General features: G+C 34.6%; 2 protein-coding genes across 2 annotated transcripts; both read right to left on the reverse strand.

The window, feature by feature from the left end:
• Nucleotides 1–3456: 3456 nt before the first annotated feature.
• On the reverse strand, nt 3457–4365 carry LOC139187790 (uncharacterized). The gene is made up of 2 exons (XM_070804384.1): nt 4224–4365; nt 3457–3704 (listed from the first exon to the last, which is right to left on the reverse strand). Exons 1-2 carry the CDS (start codon nt 4363–4365, stop codon nt 3457–3459), a joined length of 390 nt encoding a protein of 129 aa, XP_070660485.1.
• Nucleotides 4366–7116: 2751 nt separating this feature from the next.
• LOC103443669 (jasmonate ZIM domain-containing protein 1-like) lies at nt 7117–8245 on the reverse strand. The gene is made up of 2 exons (XM_008382563.4): nt 7487–8245; nt 7117–7383 (listed from the first exon to the last, which is right to left on the reverse strand). Exons 1-2 carry the CDS (start codon nt 7975–7977, stop codon nt 7260–7262), a joined length of 615 nt encoding a protein of 204 aa, XP_008380785.1. The 5' UTR covers nt 7978–8245; the 3' UTR covers nt 7117–7259.
• Between the last annotated feature and the right edge of the window lie 9147 nt (nt 8246–17392).

Below are 17392 nucleotides of genomic sequence, written 5' to 3' on the forward strand. Positions count from 1 at the left end.
AATAACTAAATTAGTGTGATTTGACAAACATTTGAAGAATAAGGAGGCCATGTATGAAAGACAATTGAAGATAATCATATAGTTGATATGTCATTTCATCTCAGGTAAGATGTCATATATATGTAGCTCCAAGATAAAAAGGTGTAAATGAGTGACCCACTTTATCGAAATCTAATGGAGTTATTAGTAAAGATGTGAAGTAGGGAAGTTGGCTATTCCCTACTTCGGTTTCGACCAAGTGGACCTATTGGTCCATTATATTGCGAATCACAGTGTAAATAAAGCTCACTTCCACTCAACTTAACTCAATTTCTACAAGGTATGACCTGAGTTAAATATCAAGTAGAATCCAAGTTACGTGGTAGTCGCTCAAATAATTCTAAACATAAATGAGCTAGGCTATACTTGCTTTTTAAAAATTTCATTAAATAAAGACTGTTAACTTGCATGCTTTAATAAAAACAGTTTTTTTTTTTTAAGAAGCATGGTAAAATTATGCTTCTACTTTTCTATGTTTTTCTATTGCAAATGGCAACCCCAAACACATTTGATGTCCCAATTTTTTTTAATAAATTGTTCTTTTTTAAGCACCACAACTCCAAACCAGTATTTAATGTCTGAACAAACTGTGTTAGGGGTGTGAAAGTTATGGGAGGCAAAGCCTAAACAATTTAGTGCACAAATTAATTAAAAATGCAAATAAAAAATTTAAACAAAGACGACCATAATAACTAATTTGATGTGTATACATCAGTTGAGTTTGTTTTCTCAATAGATTAATAACGGGAGCATAGTATGTATTGATATCCTTAATTGTTGAATTTTTATCTGTTTAATTATTAATTACACATTAAGTCAGTTCATCATATAATTCATGCTATAGACTAGTCCATTGTAAAATTTTCAGATTAATTATTTTGTTTAAGGTATTGTTCTTCACTTGTTGGTGAGAGATTTTAGGTAAATCTTGTATACAAGGAGTTTGATACCAATTGATTTCCATATCCTTATTATAAACACATCGTTGAGAGCAAGTCCACTGGAGGGCTTTTTGCCCAGCACCCAGCCGAAAAAAAGGGCCAGCCCCCAGTGAATCCCCTCTAGCCGAACCCAATTGACTGGCACCCAGCCCATGCCAGTCTCTAGCCCAGTCCAAAATTAACTGAGGTGTGGACCGGTCCATTTGACGCCAGCGTGGCGTCATACGGCATTTTAAATTTTTTTTGCACCAGACGCGCGAATGGGCGCGAGTGGCCGACAGGTTGGGCCCGCGCACAGACACACTCACTTCTCACCGGGGAGGCAACGTGGCGTGCTATGTGCCGTTGGATTTCCAACGGCTAGTTTTTCTAGACCGTTGGATTTCCAACGGTAAAAAAAATTTAAATTTTACTTTTAAAATAGACCGTCCGATCACAGATCAACGGTTCACGTTTTTTCACAAAAAAGTAAAAAAATAATAAATAAAAAAAGGCCCAACGGTAAGAAATATGACCGTTGGCCAAGTGGCAACTCCCTAGCTCTTGGATTTGAATATTTTTCAAATCCAACGGTCCAGATTAATTAACTCTATTAAAATTTATTAAAAATTATAAAAAATACAAAAAAATACAAAAAAAATTTAAAATGTTATTTTTTTTTCTATAAATACCTAACCCTCATCTTCAACCTTTACACCGCATTTCAATATTTTCTACACTTTCTATACTATCTACATTTCAATATTTTCTACACTTTGAGAGAAAAAAATGTCTTCATGGAAGCTCATTGAAGATGTTACGTTGTGTGAATGTTGGGTTCACACTACTCATGACCCGATTACGAGTAATGAGATGGATAAACGAGAAATGTGGAGTAAAATTACGAAAGCGTTTTGTGATGTACATGGAAAAGACGCCATAACTAGTCAAGGTCTTCAAGGTCGTTGGAAAAAAACTCAACGCATCCTTTACTTGTTGGAAAAACGTCATCTCTCATGCTTCTAGTAACCTCCGTAGTGGGACAAGTTTAGCGGATTAGGTGATAATATTTTTATTTATTTATACTCATTCCACCCACATCAATATTTTGATTTAGTTAATTTCGTATGTAATTTTTATGTTATTTCTTATGTAATTTTTATATGCATTCCACCCGCATCAAAATTTTAATTTATTTAATTTCTTATGTAATTTTTCTTTAATTTCTTATGTCATTTTTATGTAATTTATATGTTTTCCACCCGTATCAATATTTTGAATTTATTCATTTGTGTTACACCCACATTTTTTAACACTATCTTATCCCACATTTTTATAGACATTACAAGCTCAAGCATTCTACAATTCAAAGAACTAGAACAAATCATTCACCAGATGGGAATGTTGGCAAATTGTCAAAGATTGCCCTAAATACAAAATTGTGGCAACCGGTCCAGAAGTTGTCATGCACGGTATGGGTCTACATAGTTATCCAGAACCAGACATGGCCGAACAAGAAGCCAACACATTTCAAGACACGGAAGGGACGCCTGAACAAGTGCCCGAGACCCAACCGACTCATCAGTCCCTCAGGCCTCAAGGTAAAAAGGCATCAAAGAAAAAAGGTAGTTCTTCCAAAAATGACTACACTAAATATATGGAGGAACTTACTCGCCAAGGTGAAATGAACATGGCACGGGAAAAGGCTAGAGATGAGGAAAAAGTTACTGCTTTGGCAGCAATAATAGCAGCTACTGAGGCCCGTGATGCGGCGGTTGAGAGACAAAGAGAAGTAGTTAATCGAGAGAACGAGCTGGTTAGAGAAGCACTTCATCGAGAAAATGAAATGCTTAGAGAAGAAAGGATAGCTTAAGCAGATCGTGACACTATGAGCAAGTCTCTAGTAGGACTGTCTCCGAATTCTAAATATTTTTGTGCATCGGAAAAAAGAGATGTCATATGAATGAGGCGTGCAAGAGATGCGGAAACAAGTCAAGGGGGTTCTAGCTACACAAGTCATGGCAACCAAGATCCTAGCACCACATATCCTAACTCAAGAGACTTTGTATAATTTTTATGTAATTTCTTATTTTTTTAGAATTTTATTTTATTTCTTATGTAATTTTTATGTTTTTTTTTTTTTTGAACTTTATTTAATTTCTTATGTAATTTTTATGTTATTTCTTTTTTTCTTTTGAACTTTATTTAATTTCTTATGTAATTTCTCATGTAATTTTTATGTCATTTCTTATTACATAAACTCACCAAATAAGATTACATAAACTCACCAAATAAACTTAAAAACAAAACACACAACATAGAATTACATAAACTCACCAAATAAGATTACATAAACTCACCAAATAAACTTAAAAACAAAACACACTACATAGAATTACATAAACTCACCAAATAAACTTAAAAATAAAACACACTACATAGAATTACATAAACTTTAAAAAAAAATACAATTTATTCTTCAACCACAAGCCTCATTTTAATTATCTTCGCCTTCATGCAATTCCCGCTGGTGCTCAATCAAGTCATTCTGGCAGGTTACGTGCCAGTATGGCTCTTGCACATCAGCATACCGCTGAACGATCAATTCATTGTAACGTCCATCGCGTTCCAATGGCTCGTGTTGCACTGGATCTTCGGTCCGGTCATGAGCACAGTAGATACGTGTTCTTGAGTTGTTCATCGGATCCGGCTCATATTCATCAACGGCATCATAATCATACTCATCTTCAACAATCATGTTGGGGAGAATAATACACGTCATCATGATGGATCGAAGAGCCTCGACATCAAACATTCTAGCTGCAGCCCTGACAATCGCCCAACGAGCTTTTAGGATACCAAAACAACGCTCGACATCCTTCCTACACCCTTCTTGACATTTTGCGAAGTGTTTTTCCTTTTCAGTCTGTGGATGTGGCACTGTTTTGACAAATGTTGACCACCTTGGGTAAATGCCATCTGCAAGGTAGTATGATCCCTCGTATTGGGTAACATTAACCCAATATGTGCATCTCGGCGATTTTCCTTGCAGCAGTTCGTCGAACACTGGGGATTGGGCAAGGACATTTATGTCATTCTGAGCTCCTGGAACACCAAAAAAAGCATGCCAAATCCATGTATCAAATGAAGCCACCGCTTCCAAAATGATGTTTTTGGCTCATTTTCTATCACCATATGCTCATTGCCACGCATTTGGACAGTTTTTCCAAGTCCAGTGCATGCAGTCGATGCTTCCAATCATGCCAGGGAACCCTCGCATCTCATCCTTCCTCAGAAGCCTTCTCATGTCCCTTGGCGTGGGTGTTCGAAGGTATTCTTTGGTGTAGAGGGCTTCAATTGTAGAGCAAAATCGCATCAAGGACTCCAGAACAGTAGTTTTTCCCATCATCGCGATCTCACCCACTTGATTTTGTCGAACAAATTTCGTTGCATTCTAAAACGACGTCTAAAAATATGATCAGGGAATATGCTATTAGGAATAAAATAATCTTCCAATAGATCATTACCTCGTTTTTCCCTTTTTCTATCGAGGTTTGCAGCACGTCTTGGTTTGGCTATCTAACATATGGCTTCCATGACACGGCGAGAATGTGAGGCCTTCTACCTTCTATGGTGATCATCCTCATCCTCCTCCATGAAGAAAGCCTCATCTCCACCTCCACCTTCCTCGAGATTGGCCAATTCTGCATGTTGTGCCAACAACATTTTCTGTTGCTCCTGCAACTATTTATACACTCTTCTTGAAGAAGACATTGTAATAAGAACTCAAGATTTGAAAACGATGAACAAAGATTCTGAGCTAAAAAGAAGGATTGAGCTTGGTGTGAGGATGGATGTAGGGATGTAGGTTTTATATGGACAAAAAAAGAAAGGGTGAGGTTCTGGACAATGCCACGTGGCACTACGTGATTGGTTGAAAATCTTATCGAAATCTTGGCTAAATTATTGTAACCCGGAAGTGACACGTGGTGTGTTGGGATTGGTCAAAAATCCTATCGGAAATCTATCCACAAAATAGTACGTTCGGATAATGACACGTGGCATGACGTGATTGGTTGAAAATCTTATCGAAATCTTGACTAAATTATTGTAAAACGGAAGTGACACGTGGCGTGTCAGGATTGGTTGAAAATCTTAGCGAAAATCTATTCACAAAATAGTACGTTTAGATAATGACACATGGCGTTACAAGATTGGTTACAAATCCTATCCGAAATTAAAACTATTTTATTTTTTTATTCTTTCAGAAAAAATTTAAAAATATTTTAAATGAGCTGGGTGCCAGTGCATTTTGTAGGGGTGGAGATCGTTTGTGCCAGCGCATTTTTTCACTGGGTGCCAACGCATTTTTTTAGGGATGGAGATGCATTGGCCTATTACTGTTCATTTGAGACTGTTACTGTTCACTGGAGTGGATAAATGGGTTGGGTGCTGACACAAAGTCCTTAGGGGTGGACTTGCTCTGAGAAAAGAAAAATGTTAGAAAAACCATGTTTGTAGACTATATTTTATAGATCATAATGTGACAATTGATAGTTGGATCAATCTCCACATCATGAGATATACAAAATGTGGTTCTAATTTACGATCTCTTTAGGATTTTTCTTAAAAAAAAAAATTGGGATGTTCTAACTTTGTACTTGAATTCTTTCAACACTAATTAATAGATAGTTGATGAACTTCCATCATGATTTAGTTGATCAACTTTGACTAATTCAAACGGCTATTTATAGTTTTGCTATATTATTTTGGTTGTCAATTAGCAATTGTACACATGTTATGCATTACTTATTAAAATTTTAATATAAAATTTACAAAAAAATATATAAATTGATCGCTAAAACTTTTTTTTGACGATCTTCATACGTATTTTATTCAAGAAGCTGTTTCTGAATAACTATTTTGTGACTAAAAATTTATTTATTTGAAAAAAATGTGGAAGAGAAAAAAGTTGTGAGGCTTTAAAAGAAAAAAGTACAACTATTTTGTTCATAAAATACTATATTGTCAATAACTTTTATTTTGGTTATTTTTTTGTAGTAAAGTGTAGTAATGATCCCTTAACTTTAACTCAATTATAGCAATGGTCCCTCAACTAAAAATCAATTAACATTGATCCCTTAATTCATTAAAACGTGCAACTATGATCCCTCAACTAAAAATTCATTACTAGTGGACCCTCCACTTTAATCCAACAGGAGAAATTGTCTCTCAACTTTAACCCAATTGAAGCATTGGTTTCTCAACTTTAACTCAATTGTATCAATGGTCTTGCCAACATAACTTATTTTGACAAAATTTGACAAAGTTGGCTAAAAAGACCATAGCTACAAGTTTTAATGAGTTGAGGACCCCAATTGTAGCAATGATTATTTCAATATAACTTATTTTGGCAAAATTTTAACAAAGTTGACAAAAATGACCATAGCTACAAATTTTGATGAGTTGATAGACTAATGGTAATAGATTTTTAGTTGAGGGTTCATTACTCTAATTTGATTAAAGTTAAAAAATCATTGTTAAAATTTACTCTTTTTTCTTTAATTTTGGTGACAGGATTAATTTGATGTGTTCACCATTTTTTGATTGATAAGAAAGATTTTGTTAATAGATAAATTAAATAAAAAACATCGGAAATATGTAAGACGCACCCAAAAATTGTAAGTCGACGAGTTTTATATTAATTTATTTCCTATATCTTTAGAGTAAATATATTTTTGTATAAAAAACATTAAATTTGTAAATATGTTCATCATCATAATTCAAACTTATAATTAGACATTTTTAAGAGTTGGTCCACATATAAATTTATTTTTATTTTATTTAAGAAAAAAAAAACAACCAATGACAAACCTCGATTATCTATCATTTTTAAAAATCGAAAATACTCGCATAGGCATTGCGGTCCCCGCAGTCCCCCCTTGACCACAACTTTGACTTTTACACCAGAAATTTACTTCCTTCCCGTCGCTTATATCCAAAAAGTAATCAGGAAAAATTTCAATCCAAAAAAAGAAAAAGTAATTTGAAAACAGTTGGAGAGCAGTCCAAGAGAGCAGTCCAACTTTTGTTCAAATTTCTTTATTTTGTTTCTCAGAAATGGATTATGCATCCAAAATCATTGATAAAATAATAATTACAAAAAAAATAGATTTTTGATGGAAGAATAATTTTGGCTTACAACAAATTACACAGAGTCAGGATCATAAATCGCCAGAAATTAACCCTATTTAATATAATAAATCTAAACCGAATTAGAATTGTGAGCCGATTTAATCTCTAGAGGCTGAGTTCAAGCTGCTTTGAACTTTGCCCTTCTGCCCTCGAACTCGTTTGCTCGTCACTTTTGGCAGGAGAAGATGCTCTCTGGTTGTTCAGTTGATATGGTGCTACTGCTGTCACCCTGAAAAATTTAAGTAACCCAATTGGGAGACTATTTAGCTATGCCTCGCTTCAATTCGTTTTTTACTAAAAAAAAAGGTTCAGAAAATATATAAGTAATTTACCTTTCTTTTCTCTTGGCCAAGAACTTGTGTAGTGAAGCTCTTCTGGCCTGGGTTGGCACCTTAATTTCCTGAGATTTATTTTCAGCGACAACATTCGACTGATTCTCAGAACCCAATTTCTTCACAAATCCAGCAGAAATCTTGGAGCTTCCAGTTGTAGCCAAACCCATGATTTCCTTTGCCTTCTCAGCCTGCAGATCATTGAAAACCAGCACCTGCCCACCATAAAAAATAGTCATCTGGGCAGCAGATCCAGGCTGCTGATCTCCCAAAGCCGCTTCTGGGTATTTGGTGAACTGCGGAAGCAAATCGATGCTGGGTTTTGACGACGGAGTCTGAGCCGTCTGATCAACTGAGTTCGAAGCAGCAGCCTCCATGGTCGTCAGCAAGTTCATGGTTGTGGGAGGGATGACTTGAAGGGTTCTCTTCTCCTTCAAGAACTGGCTCAAGAGGTTGCATGTCTGTGCGAAATTCAACTTCTCAGCTGCCATATCGGATATCTTTGTGATGAAAACAATTGAGAGAGAAAATTTGATTTAATCTCGGTGATGGTTTGCCGAATGGTGGGGAGTGGAGGAGTGGGGAGGAGGGGAATATAAATGGGGAAGTCAAGTAAGGCTGCCTGTGTAGGAATATAGTAAGGATTTTGTTTTGATTTGTTTATTGGATTTTTCAAGCACGTTTTTTTTGCATTATAAAATTGAGAGGGAAAAGTATGGCAAAAGCATAAGAGGAGATAGGATTCAAACACGTGGAGTCAAGTGGGATGGGATCATAGGAGTGACCTTCTACCTGTCTTTTTACGAAAAAAGCCTTTGAAACTGCATTTCATAATAAAAACAACTTGAAGCAGACTCTTGAAGAGCCATCCGTGATACGCTCTCATATCATTCTTATGTGGTTGTAAATGAGAAATTTAAAATTCGAATTTTAGTTCAATACTAATTTTTACATTGTCAAATTTCCGGAGGAGTGGAGGGCTAGATCAATTTCAGGTATATTTAGAAAGAAATTGTTATTGACATTTCAAAAATTTTATTTTGCATTCTAAATTTTTTATAATTAGAAAGAAAATTACACTTGTGAGGAGTGTAGAATAAGATTGTTGCAGTGTTAATAACTGTTCTCTATTTAGAATGCTTCCAACCGAATAAAATTACATTTAGTTAACTAAAAGAATTTTAATATTTTTAGTACAGTTAAAATCAATTTTTTACTTGTAAGTGAGATGTATTTCTCTTAGTACTACAGTATAGTATTATTTATCTTCACTTATAATTAAAATTCTTACATTCAAGTCTCATCAAAGATAAATTTGAATCACATTATTACATACATATTTATTAAAGGTAAATATATCATTTATAAAAAAAATAAAATTTTGACAATGAAAAGTCCGTTATTTTACTACAAAACCAGAGCCAAGTTACTAAATTACAAGGGGTGTGATATCCACACACCCCATTTTACTTCTCACACACCCTTCTAATTTTCAACCGTCGGATCGGATGAATTGAAGAAGATCAACAGATATAAATTAATAAGGGTGTGTGAGAAGTAATTTGGGATGTGTGGATAGCACACCCCAATTACAATATAATGGCCCAGTGCCGTTTAAACTTTAGCACGTATAGTATAAAGAATGGCAGTATTCTGTAGCTGGAGGAATATGTGGGGTACATTGGTCATTTGACAGCTCACAAAAGTTAGGCTTGGACAAGGTTCGGTGGAGACGTAGAGTTGGGTTCAACGACCGACTTGTTCGCGGGACCCACGCTTGAAAATGGCAAACACGCGGTGTTCCTCTTGTTTCCTTACATCGTGTCCTCGAGATTCGAGAATTGGGTTCGCACTTCGCACCCAGCACGTGATGCAAAAGTTTCCATTCAATTCCGGTTGGGCAATTTCGTTTCTTTCATACCACTGGCCATCGCGTTTGCCGCGTGTCCAATACGACTATATTCGGCGGATGGTCCACGCCTAAAATTGGAAATATTTTAACGTGTCCTAAAAAAAACACAGCTCGATATAATTATGTGTCGCCAAGTATATCTCAACGTGGAAAGATTTATTTATTTATTTTTATTATTATTTTTTTTTTCAAAATAGAAAGAGGAAGAAAGTGAGAGAGGACGTAAGTGCGGTGAGACGTGGTTATTTATTATTATTTTTTTTAATATTAAAAATATTGTAAAATCACCAGTAGTTTGAGATTTTAAAAAAAAGTAAAATTTGATTTGTGTGAAATTACATTACTGTCAAATTTGTTTTTGGCAAAAATCGAATATAAGATCTCTCACTTACAAGTGAAAAAGAATATCACTGGATCATAGTACTAAGTGGCTATTTATGTTCACTTATAAGTTATAATTAGAAGGATAAAAGTAATTTTACATGGTTTTGGTTGACAATCAGATTTTATTATTATGTAGTTTAGATAATACAGTAGTTGTATATTTAAAAAAAATTCACACAACTTATATTATGATACTTAGTATAACAGATCGTGTTCTGGTACACTTTTTTCCCAAGTTGGTAGTGGTTCGTGAGTGAGTGTTGCGAGGCCTGCATTCACGTGGACAATATGAAATTGTGATTAAAGTGAGATGGAAATTGCTACTTGCATTTAATTAAAGTTTATTTTTTGCATGTTTTGAATTGGAATTTTTTTTATTTGTCAAACACGTAAAACTAGTTTATATATCGACCCTATTTTGTGGATATATGGGTTTGCATTTTTTGTACGTAAAATGACAACGTTTTATTTGTTGGAAAACCTTTATTTCATGTTAGCCAAAGTGATTAGGAACTTGTTTTTGTCTTAGACTTTGTCCAACTCACCATTTAAACAAACTTATATATGCATGCCATGCGACATGAGCAAAGTCTATTGGTGGAACATATTAATTAAATCGAGTTAAGCTTCAGTATTACACATGGTAAAATCATACACGACACGATTTTATGAAAACATTAAGCATACTAATCAAGCCTTATAATTTTCGGTCTAGAACGCAATAATAACATGATTTTTAATGAGTTGAATTAGTATCTTAACTTGGTTTCAACACACAATACAAATATATATATATATATATATATATTATTTTTTGAAACGATACGATATTCATTGATTAAGAGAAACATACAAAACTTGAGGATAGTGTGGATAATATGCTTCGATATATATTTTTATTATCTCTTGAAAAGTCACTCATCCTAATATTTCATTGCTTTTGAGTTTGTATCGTTTTAGGTAACATGTTTGGATATGTTGTGCACATAATACAATTTCAAGAAAATTAAAGTATTATTCTCTGGGTTTTAGTTTAATTGGAACTATGGTTTTAAAATTTAAAACTTGACTCACCCCGACCGAGATCAAGGTATGCTGGCCGTCACGTGAGAGTGATGTAGCCATATGCATAGTGCGGAAGCAATAATAATAAGAAATATATGAATAATTAAAAACCAAACTACTAGAGTACACTACTAAACAGGAGGTGTTAGGAGTAAGATACAAAAGTAAACACTCCTAATCAGAGCATATAAAGTCTAGGTGCAGTCTAGTAGGACAAGTACTAATTATACAGTACCATAAGATGTCCTACAATTATTTAGATATGTCAGAACCGCCGAAGTCCTCAAAGCCACCAACAGCAAGCTTACCTAAAACCTGGAGGGGCGCAAAACAGAAAACGTGAGTGGGTAAAAACAAATGTTTTACAAAACCATTTCATTTATCAACATATCTAACCTCTCGCTGTAAAACATGTATAGTTTTTCCTAGAATCAAGATATACGCATATACACAAATATATAAGTAATCATATCACTTCAAATCATGTTTCACATAATCATCTTCATATGTATGTCATGCCAAGATATAACAGAGTAAGCAATTCAGGTTAGAATAATTTCATAGAAATATAACATGTTAGCCGAAACCCCTGTGGTAGTCTGTACGGCTGAATTCATAGCTCAACATCCATATAGCCGGAGTCACTACAATGACCTATTCGGCAACATACTACACAAGAGTCGGAACCAAATGAAAAGGTCTATACGACAATAATGGGTGTAATATAATCATGCTTAACACTACTCTCACATAATAGCTGGGCGATAAATCGCTAGTCACCTACGAGTTGGAACCACCTAAGATGGTCTATGCGACAAAACTATGCACCTAAATTGGATCCAATATGAGCATATAGTGCGGGAGGTGACATAATAAACAGGCATGTGCCATAACTCTGGCTAAATCACAATCACCCTAAGTACAGTTTTATGAGTTCAACATTATTCAATCACATATCGCATCATTGATGATTCACATAACCAAACATAACTTACCTAAGCTTACCTGAGCATCCACAGCACCACAATTATATATAATGCATCATATACCAATTCATGTACGAATTATAAACTTATATGCATGGCATTTATGGCATACTTTCATTTAAACACATATTTCTGGGAAAATATTAAGTATATAATATATATTGAAAATCAAAAGCCCATTCACTAGTATGTCGAAGGGTCGTAGCCCTCGAGTCGCCCTTGAACACGCTCGTCCTCAGGGTAAGTCTCACCTATATGCGAATTAACTATATAAACGTTATTTAAAGCACATAGGCAAAACTAGCTAATAACTTCTCATACAATGCTCAATTTTGGTATTTGAATATACCACAGTGACCTACACAACCTCAGGATCATCCCCAAATTTTTAGAATAATTTTTGGACCACCCACACGCTGCCATGCGCAGGCCAAGTCACGGCCAGACGCACCACCCATGTGCGGGCACCTTCCAGGCACGCTGAAGGCGTCAGTTAACACCGTCAGGAATATTCCATCAAATCCCAACATATACCGTTAGATTCTTAACAGCGTCAGCCAACGCCGTTAGCATATTCCTTCAAAACTGACGGAATATTCTCTGTCTTCTCTGACGAGTCGCCGATCGCCGATGACTTCACCGGTTTCTGGAAATTTACATAAATCGTCCTAACTTCTTCATTTTTGCACCATTTTCAACATAATTTGTACCATTTTAAAGATCTCAACAAGACAAACAAAACTATACTTGCCCCGACCTCCAACTCGTCAAAAATTCGCTGGAAAAAGCCTCGATAATTCTGGTCAAATTTGAAACTCTTCGTTCTCACGATTCCGACGTCCAATTCCTTTAAACGAAGTACTCCAAGCTTCGTAAGGACCTCCTTAAGCTCCCTACAAACTTGAAATTCCCTGAAACCAACATATTTACGTCCACATGAACAATGCTAAATTTATGGGTTACGGGTTTTAGGGTTTTTCGAAGCATTCACATCCAACAAAGGTACCAATGAACTCAGGAGGTTACAATGAGCAAGAATCTTACCTTTAAAGCTTCGATCCGTGCCTGAAATGGAGAGTTCGAAGGTTGTTCGTACAGGAGATGAGAGAGCACGGGAGAGAAGAGAGATAATGAGGTTTGTGCGTGTGTGAGTTCCACATAGGTCACCAACCAACCAAGGAAACAACATCTAAGTCTCAATATGTCACACATACATACACACTACAATTTCCCCATCCAAGGATAAAACTGTCATTTCACATTGTCGAAAATTAAGTATTCGGGACGGGCTATGACAAAACTCACTAGTATTGGCTCATGAACTTTTCACAATGTGGAGTAATGGTTATTTTTAGTCACACCATCACAAATTTCTTTCAAAATAAAATAATTAAAATGGACAAAAATATAAGAAAATTCTAACAAATTAGTTATAAGAATTATTACCATACATTGTAATAAGTTTAGGAATTAATACTCGATGATGTTTAGTACAGGGACCGATACATCCACAGATCATTACTCCAACTACCTTTTATTTAATGAGAAAACAAATAATTCAACTGAGTGAAAAGGATAAATGCGAAATGAAACCATAAAAGTTACCAATGGTTTGAGTTTATACATTGAGGCATGATAAGTTTAACATGTTTTATATGGGTTTAAATTAATTTCACACAATTTAACTCCAGATAAACATAAATACGATAAAACAGGGCGTGTTTACATTTTAAAAAATATATATATATATATATATTATTAAGGAGAAGGAGGGTTAAAAATTAATACAATAATTTATGGCAGGAGATAGGTAAAAATCTAATACTCTATGTGATGACCCGTCCCTATTTTCTATGTAATTTTATCCCCGAGTGTGTAAAATGATGTTAATGCCCTGGTTGGCTAAGTGTCGTGGATTACATATGCAGTTTTAAATTATTTTCTCACTATCGTAGTTAAATTGGCCTCGACATCACGAGTGCGTCAATGCAAGTTAGACCTGAATTGGAGTCGTAACGAAAAGTTATGAATAATTAAAGTGCGCAAACTGGTATAATTATTTTCACGGGTGTATTAATTAATCGGTGTTGGAGACACTGATAGAGTAAGTTAGATTACGTTTTTACGAAACTTTATCACTTTTCTTGTTGAAACTTTGACCCGTGCCTATCCTTGTCCACCAATTATTTTATTTCCTATTTTCTCTAACCAAATTAGATTATATCTCTCATTTTCTTCTGCTCAATCAAGAACTATCTCTCATTCTCGTATATTATTTTTCTTCCTACTCGCACCCGAGCCACCATCACTGATTGAACCTACAAAGACCACCATAGTGTTTATTTTGACCTCACGAACCCAGTTATACCACCTGATTGTCAAACGGACGAGTTTTGACTCGCTAACTTGGAAGCATCGATTCTGTGCACTTTACTCCGACGTAATTCGGACAAGGTTGCAAGGTTTTAGCACATGGCGAAGCTTATATTCAACTCCATAGGGACCCTGGACTAAGTTTGGAGTGGAGTTGACGTCGGATCAAGTGAGTTCGAGAAGTTTCAGTTTTGGCCGAAGCTTTCGAGGGATTTTCAGGCCATTTTCCATTTGATTTTAGACTCTCAAGAGGTACAAACTTGTTCTTCTCCTCAAGAGCTTCAAATCCGTATAAATTTCATGGATTTTGGTTGAGAAATGACAAAGATATAAAGGTTTGAAAATTTACACAGAATCCAGCAATATTTTCCAGAAACCGACAAACCAGAAGGCGGCGCCAGCGACGGCACACGGTGAAGCTCACCGAAGAAGAAGGTGAATATTCTGACGGCGTCAGGTAACGCCATTACTATTTAACAGAATATTTCGTCTATTTTGACATAATATTCCTAACGTCCGTTAGGGTTTCGTCGGCACATGTCATGCACGTGCGTATGGTCATGGGTTGGACAGCGCGTGAGGGCTCGTATGGCCTCAGGCCGGCGAATGGTTGTCATGTGCGGGTTCGTGACTTCGAGAAATCATTTTCGTATATTCGAACCTTCCATTTGAGCAAACTATGAGAAGTTTATCCTAGATTTTGGTTTATGTGCTATTTTAATTAATTGGAAGTAGTTGTTTTGCATATAAGGGAGACCTACCCTGAGGACGAATGCAGACAACCGAGGCTAGGGGGCTACGACCTTTCGACATATCAATGAGTGGGCACTTGTTTTCTTGTGTGTGTGTGTGTGTGTGTGTGTAAACTTCACTGTTTCCAGAAATGTTTTAAAGTTGATTTATGCATAGCATGCCTTGGCTTAATTGAGTTATATTTAAATATGCATTGTTATGAGATTGTGAATATGCCATATAATCCTATGAGAGGCACAAGTAAGTTTGGGTGAGTTGTTATGTGATTAAAATGTACCCATTTTTTATATAAAATCCATTCAATCTTTTCTCTAATCCATTTTTTATACTTATATGGGTACATTCTATTTATTTGAGAATGTATTAATGTCAAGTTTAATAGAAGAAATTTAATAATGTTATTAAGTCTAATATCTTTTTCTTTTTCTTTTTTAAGTTTTTGAAAAATGTACTTATGTTTTGGTACAATAATTGAAATTTAATAATGTTATTAAGTCTAATATCTTTTTCTTTTTCTTTTTCTTTTTTAAGTTTTTGAAAAATGTACTTATGTTTTGGTACAATAATTTTTTGGTTAGTTTTGATGGACGTATCCGTGTGTGTGTGTGTGTGTGTATGTAATATATTGGAGAGTATAATTCATATTTAATATTTTTATTTCCATAAATTATGAATTTTATTTAAAATCTCATTAATATAAATAACTACAAATTTTATTTTTAATTTAAAAATATAATAACCTTTATAGAAATACATTATTACATTAATGTCAAGGATTTCGATAAAAAACTAAAAACCACGAAGATTTCAGTCAAAGAAAATTGGTAGTTAGGGATCGCATCTAAAGTGTCCCTTTTCTTTAGAGATGCTCTATGTGTTTACATATTTATTTTGTCTTTTATCCTTTTTTCAAAAGGATTTTATACATTGGAAATGGATCATTTCTGAATCCCTTCCACCAAATCATCTCCATCAAACAATCTGAACTTTTAAAATCTAATCTAACAATTAAAGTTATTATAACTTTTAAAGTAGATCTCTGTTTATAACCGTTAAATTAATTTTCAAGAGCTTAAATTAATTGATGAGAATGATTTGTTGGAAGAGATCTGAAAATGATCCCTTTCCTTATACATTTTACTCCATCGGGTCAATCCAGTTGACTATCCTTGAAGGTTCCTGGAAGTTTCCCGTATGATTGGACTTAATCATTTAATTAAAAAGAAAACTAATGAAAAGGGCTTGAAAACTTTAAGTTTTAATGATAAAGACAAAATAAAGGGTAAAGTGAATAGTACCATGATTGACTTTTTAGTGTAAAAATGTGGTTTTTCGTTAAAGTGAACAGTACTTAGTGCTTTTCGTTAAAGTTCCCTTAATTAAAAGCCTATTTCAATTTTCTAATCACACCATTTGACTGGTTAGAAGCATCATCTTTAAATTAACTCACCTTATTACTTCATGCATTATTATAAAAATATTTCTCAAATCTTCCACGCGGTTTGTTGCTCACCCAACCAATCTTTTAATTAAATCGCCTTATTTGTATATTCAAGCATATTAATTGACATTGGCAATTCCGGCAAAAACGAAAGACCATATAATATTGAAAATGTCACATAGATTCTTCCTTGTAATATTGGCACGTGTTGTTACTCCATCTTAAAACAGGGCGCATTAATTTTGCCCTTCACCTACATTATAACACATAAAAAGTACAACATTAGCAAGCGTTATGATGAGAAAAAAAATCAAATTCCGCTCATATCCATTTGGAAAAGAGTAGAAAGAGAATAAATGATAAATGAGTAATTCCCACTTTACTACTTTTTTTTTTATTTTCAAAAAATGGATCACTTGGTGGCTTCGTTATTGCAGTCATCATTCCAGGGGCTAAAAAGACTCACAGAGGCATTTCGGTCTCACCCTAGCCACCATCGTGCGATTCATCAGTGCCAAGTTTTGCAAAAATTGTACTTTACTGCACTTACTTTTTTTGTCTCACTTTCATACCTAAAATTTGATTTTTTTTTTGCCACTTTGATACTTTTGTTAGCCTAATTGTTAATTTTTCTGTTAATTGATGACGTGACAAGATCTTTATCCACTAATTCATGCCACATAAGCTCACAAATCTTTAAAAAAAATGAAAACTAATGAAAATGGCTTGAAAACTTTGAGTTTTAATGATCATGACAAAATAAAGGGTAAAATGAATAGTACCATGATTGACTTTTTAGTGTAAAAATATGTTTTTTCGTTAAAATGAACAGTACTGAGTGCTTTTCGTTAAAATCCCCTTAAAAAAAAAAAGTTATTCACACTATACTATTCTCAAGTTTCGTCATAATCGAACTTTATTACATTTACTTTTTTCACCTCACCCTTCATACCTAAATTGATGATGTGTCATAGTTTTTGCCCAACTTAATT

The sequence above is a fragment of the Malus domestica genome, chromosome 09, assembly GCF_042453785.1.
Source record: "Malus domestica chromosome 09, GDT2T_hap1".
Taxonomy (NCBI): Eukaryota; Viridiplantae; Streptophyta; class Magnoliopsida; order Rosales; family Rosaceae; genus Malus; species Malus domestica.

Coding starts and splice junctions, on each gene's coding strand:
- LOC103443669 (XM_008382563.4), bottom strand. CDS start 7,977: ATGGCAGCTGAGAAGTTGAATTTCGCACAGACATGCAACCTCTTGAGC. Junction 7,384..7,486: donor TTGGCCAAGAGAAAAGAAAG/GTAAATTACTTA, acceptor TAAATTTTTCAG/GGTGACAGCAGTAGCACCAT.
- LOC139187790 (XM_070804384.1), bottom strand. CDS start 4,365: ATGGGAAAAACTACTGTTCTGGAGTCCTTGATGCGATTTTGCTCTACA. Junction 3,705..4,223: donor TGAGATGCGAGGGTTCCCTG/GCATGATTGGAA, acceptor TGATTGTTGAAG/ATGAGTATGATTATGATGCC.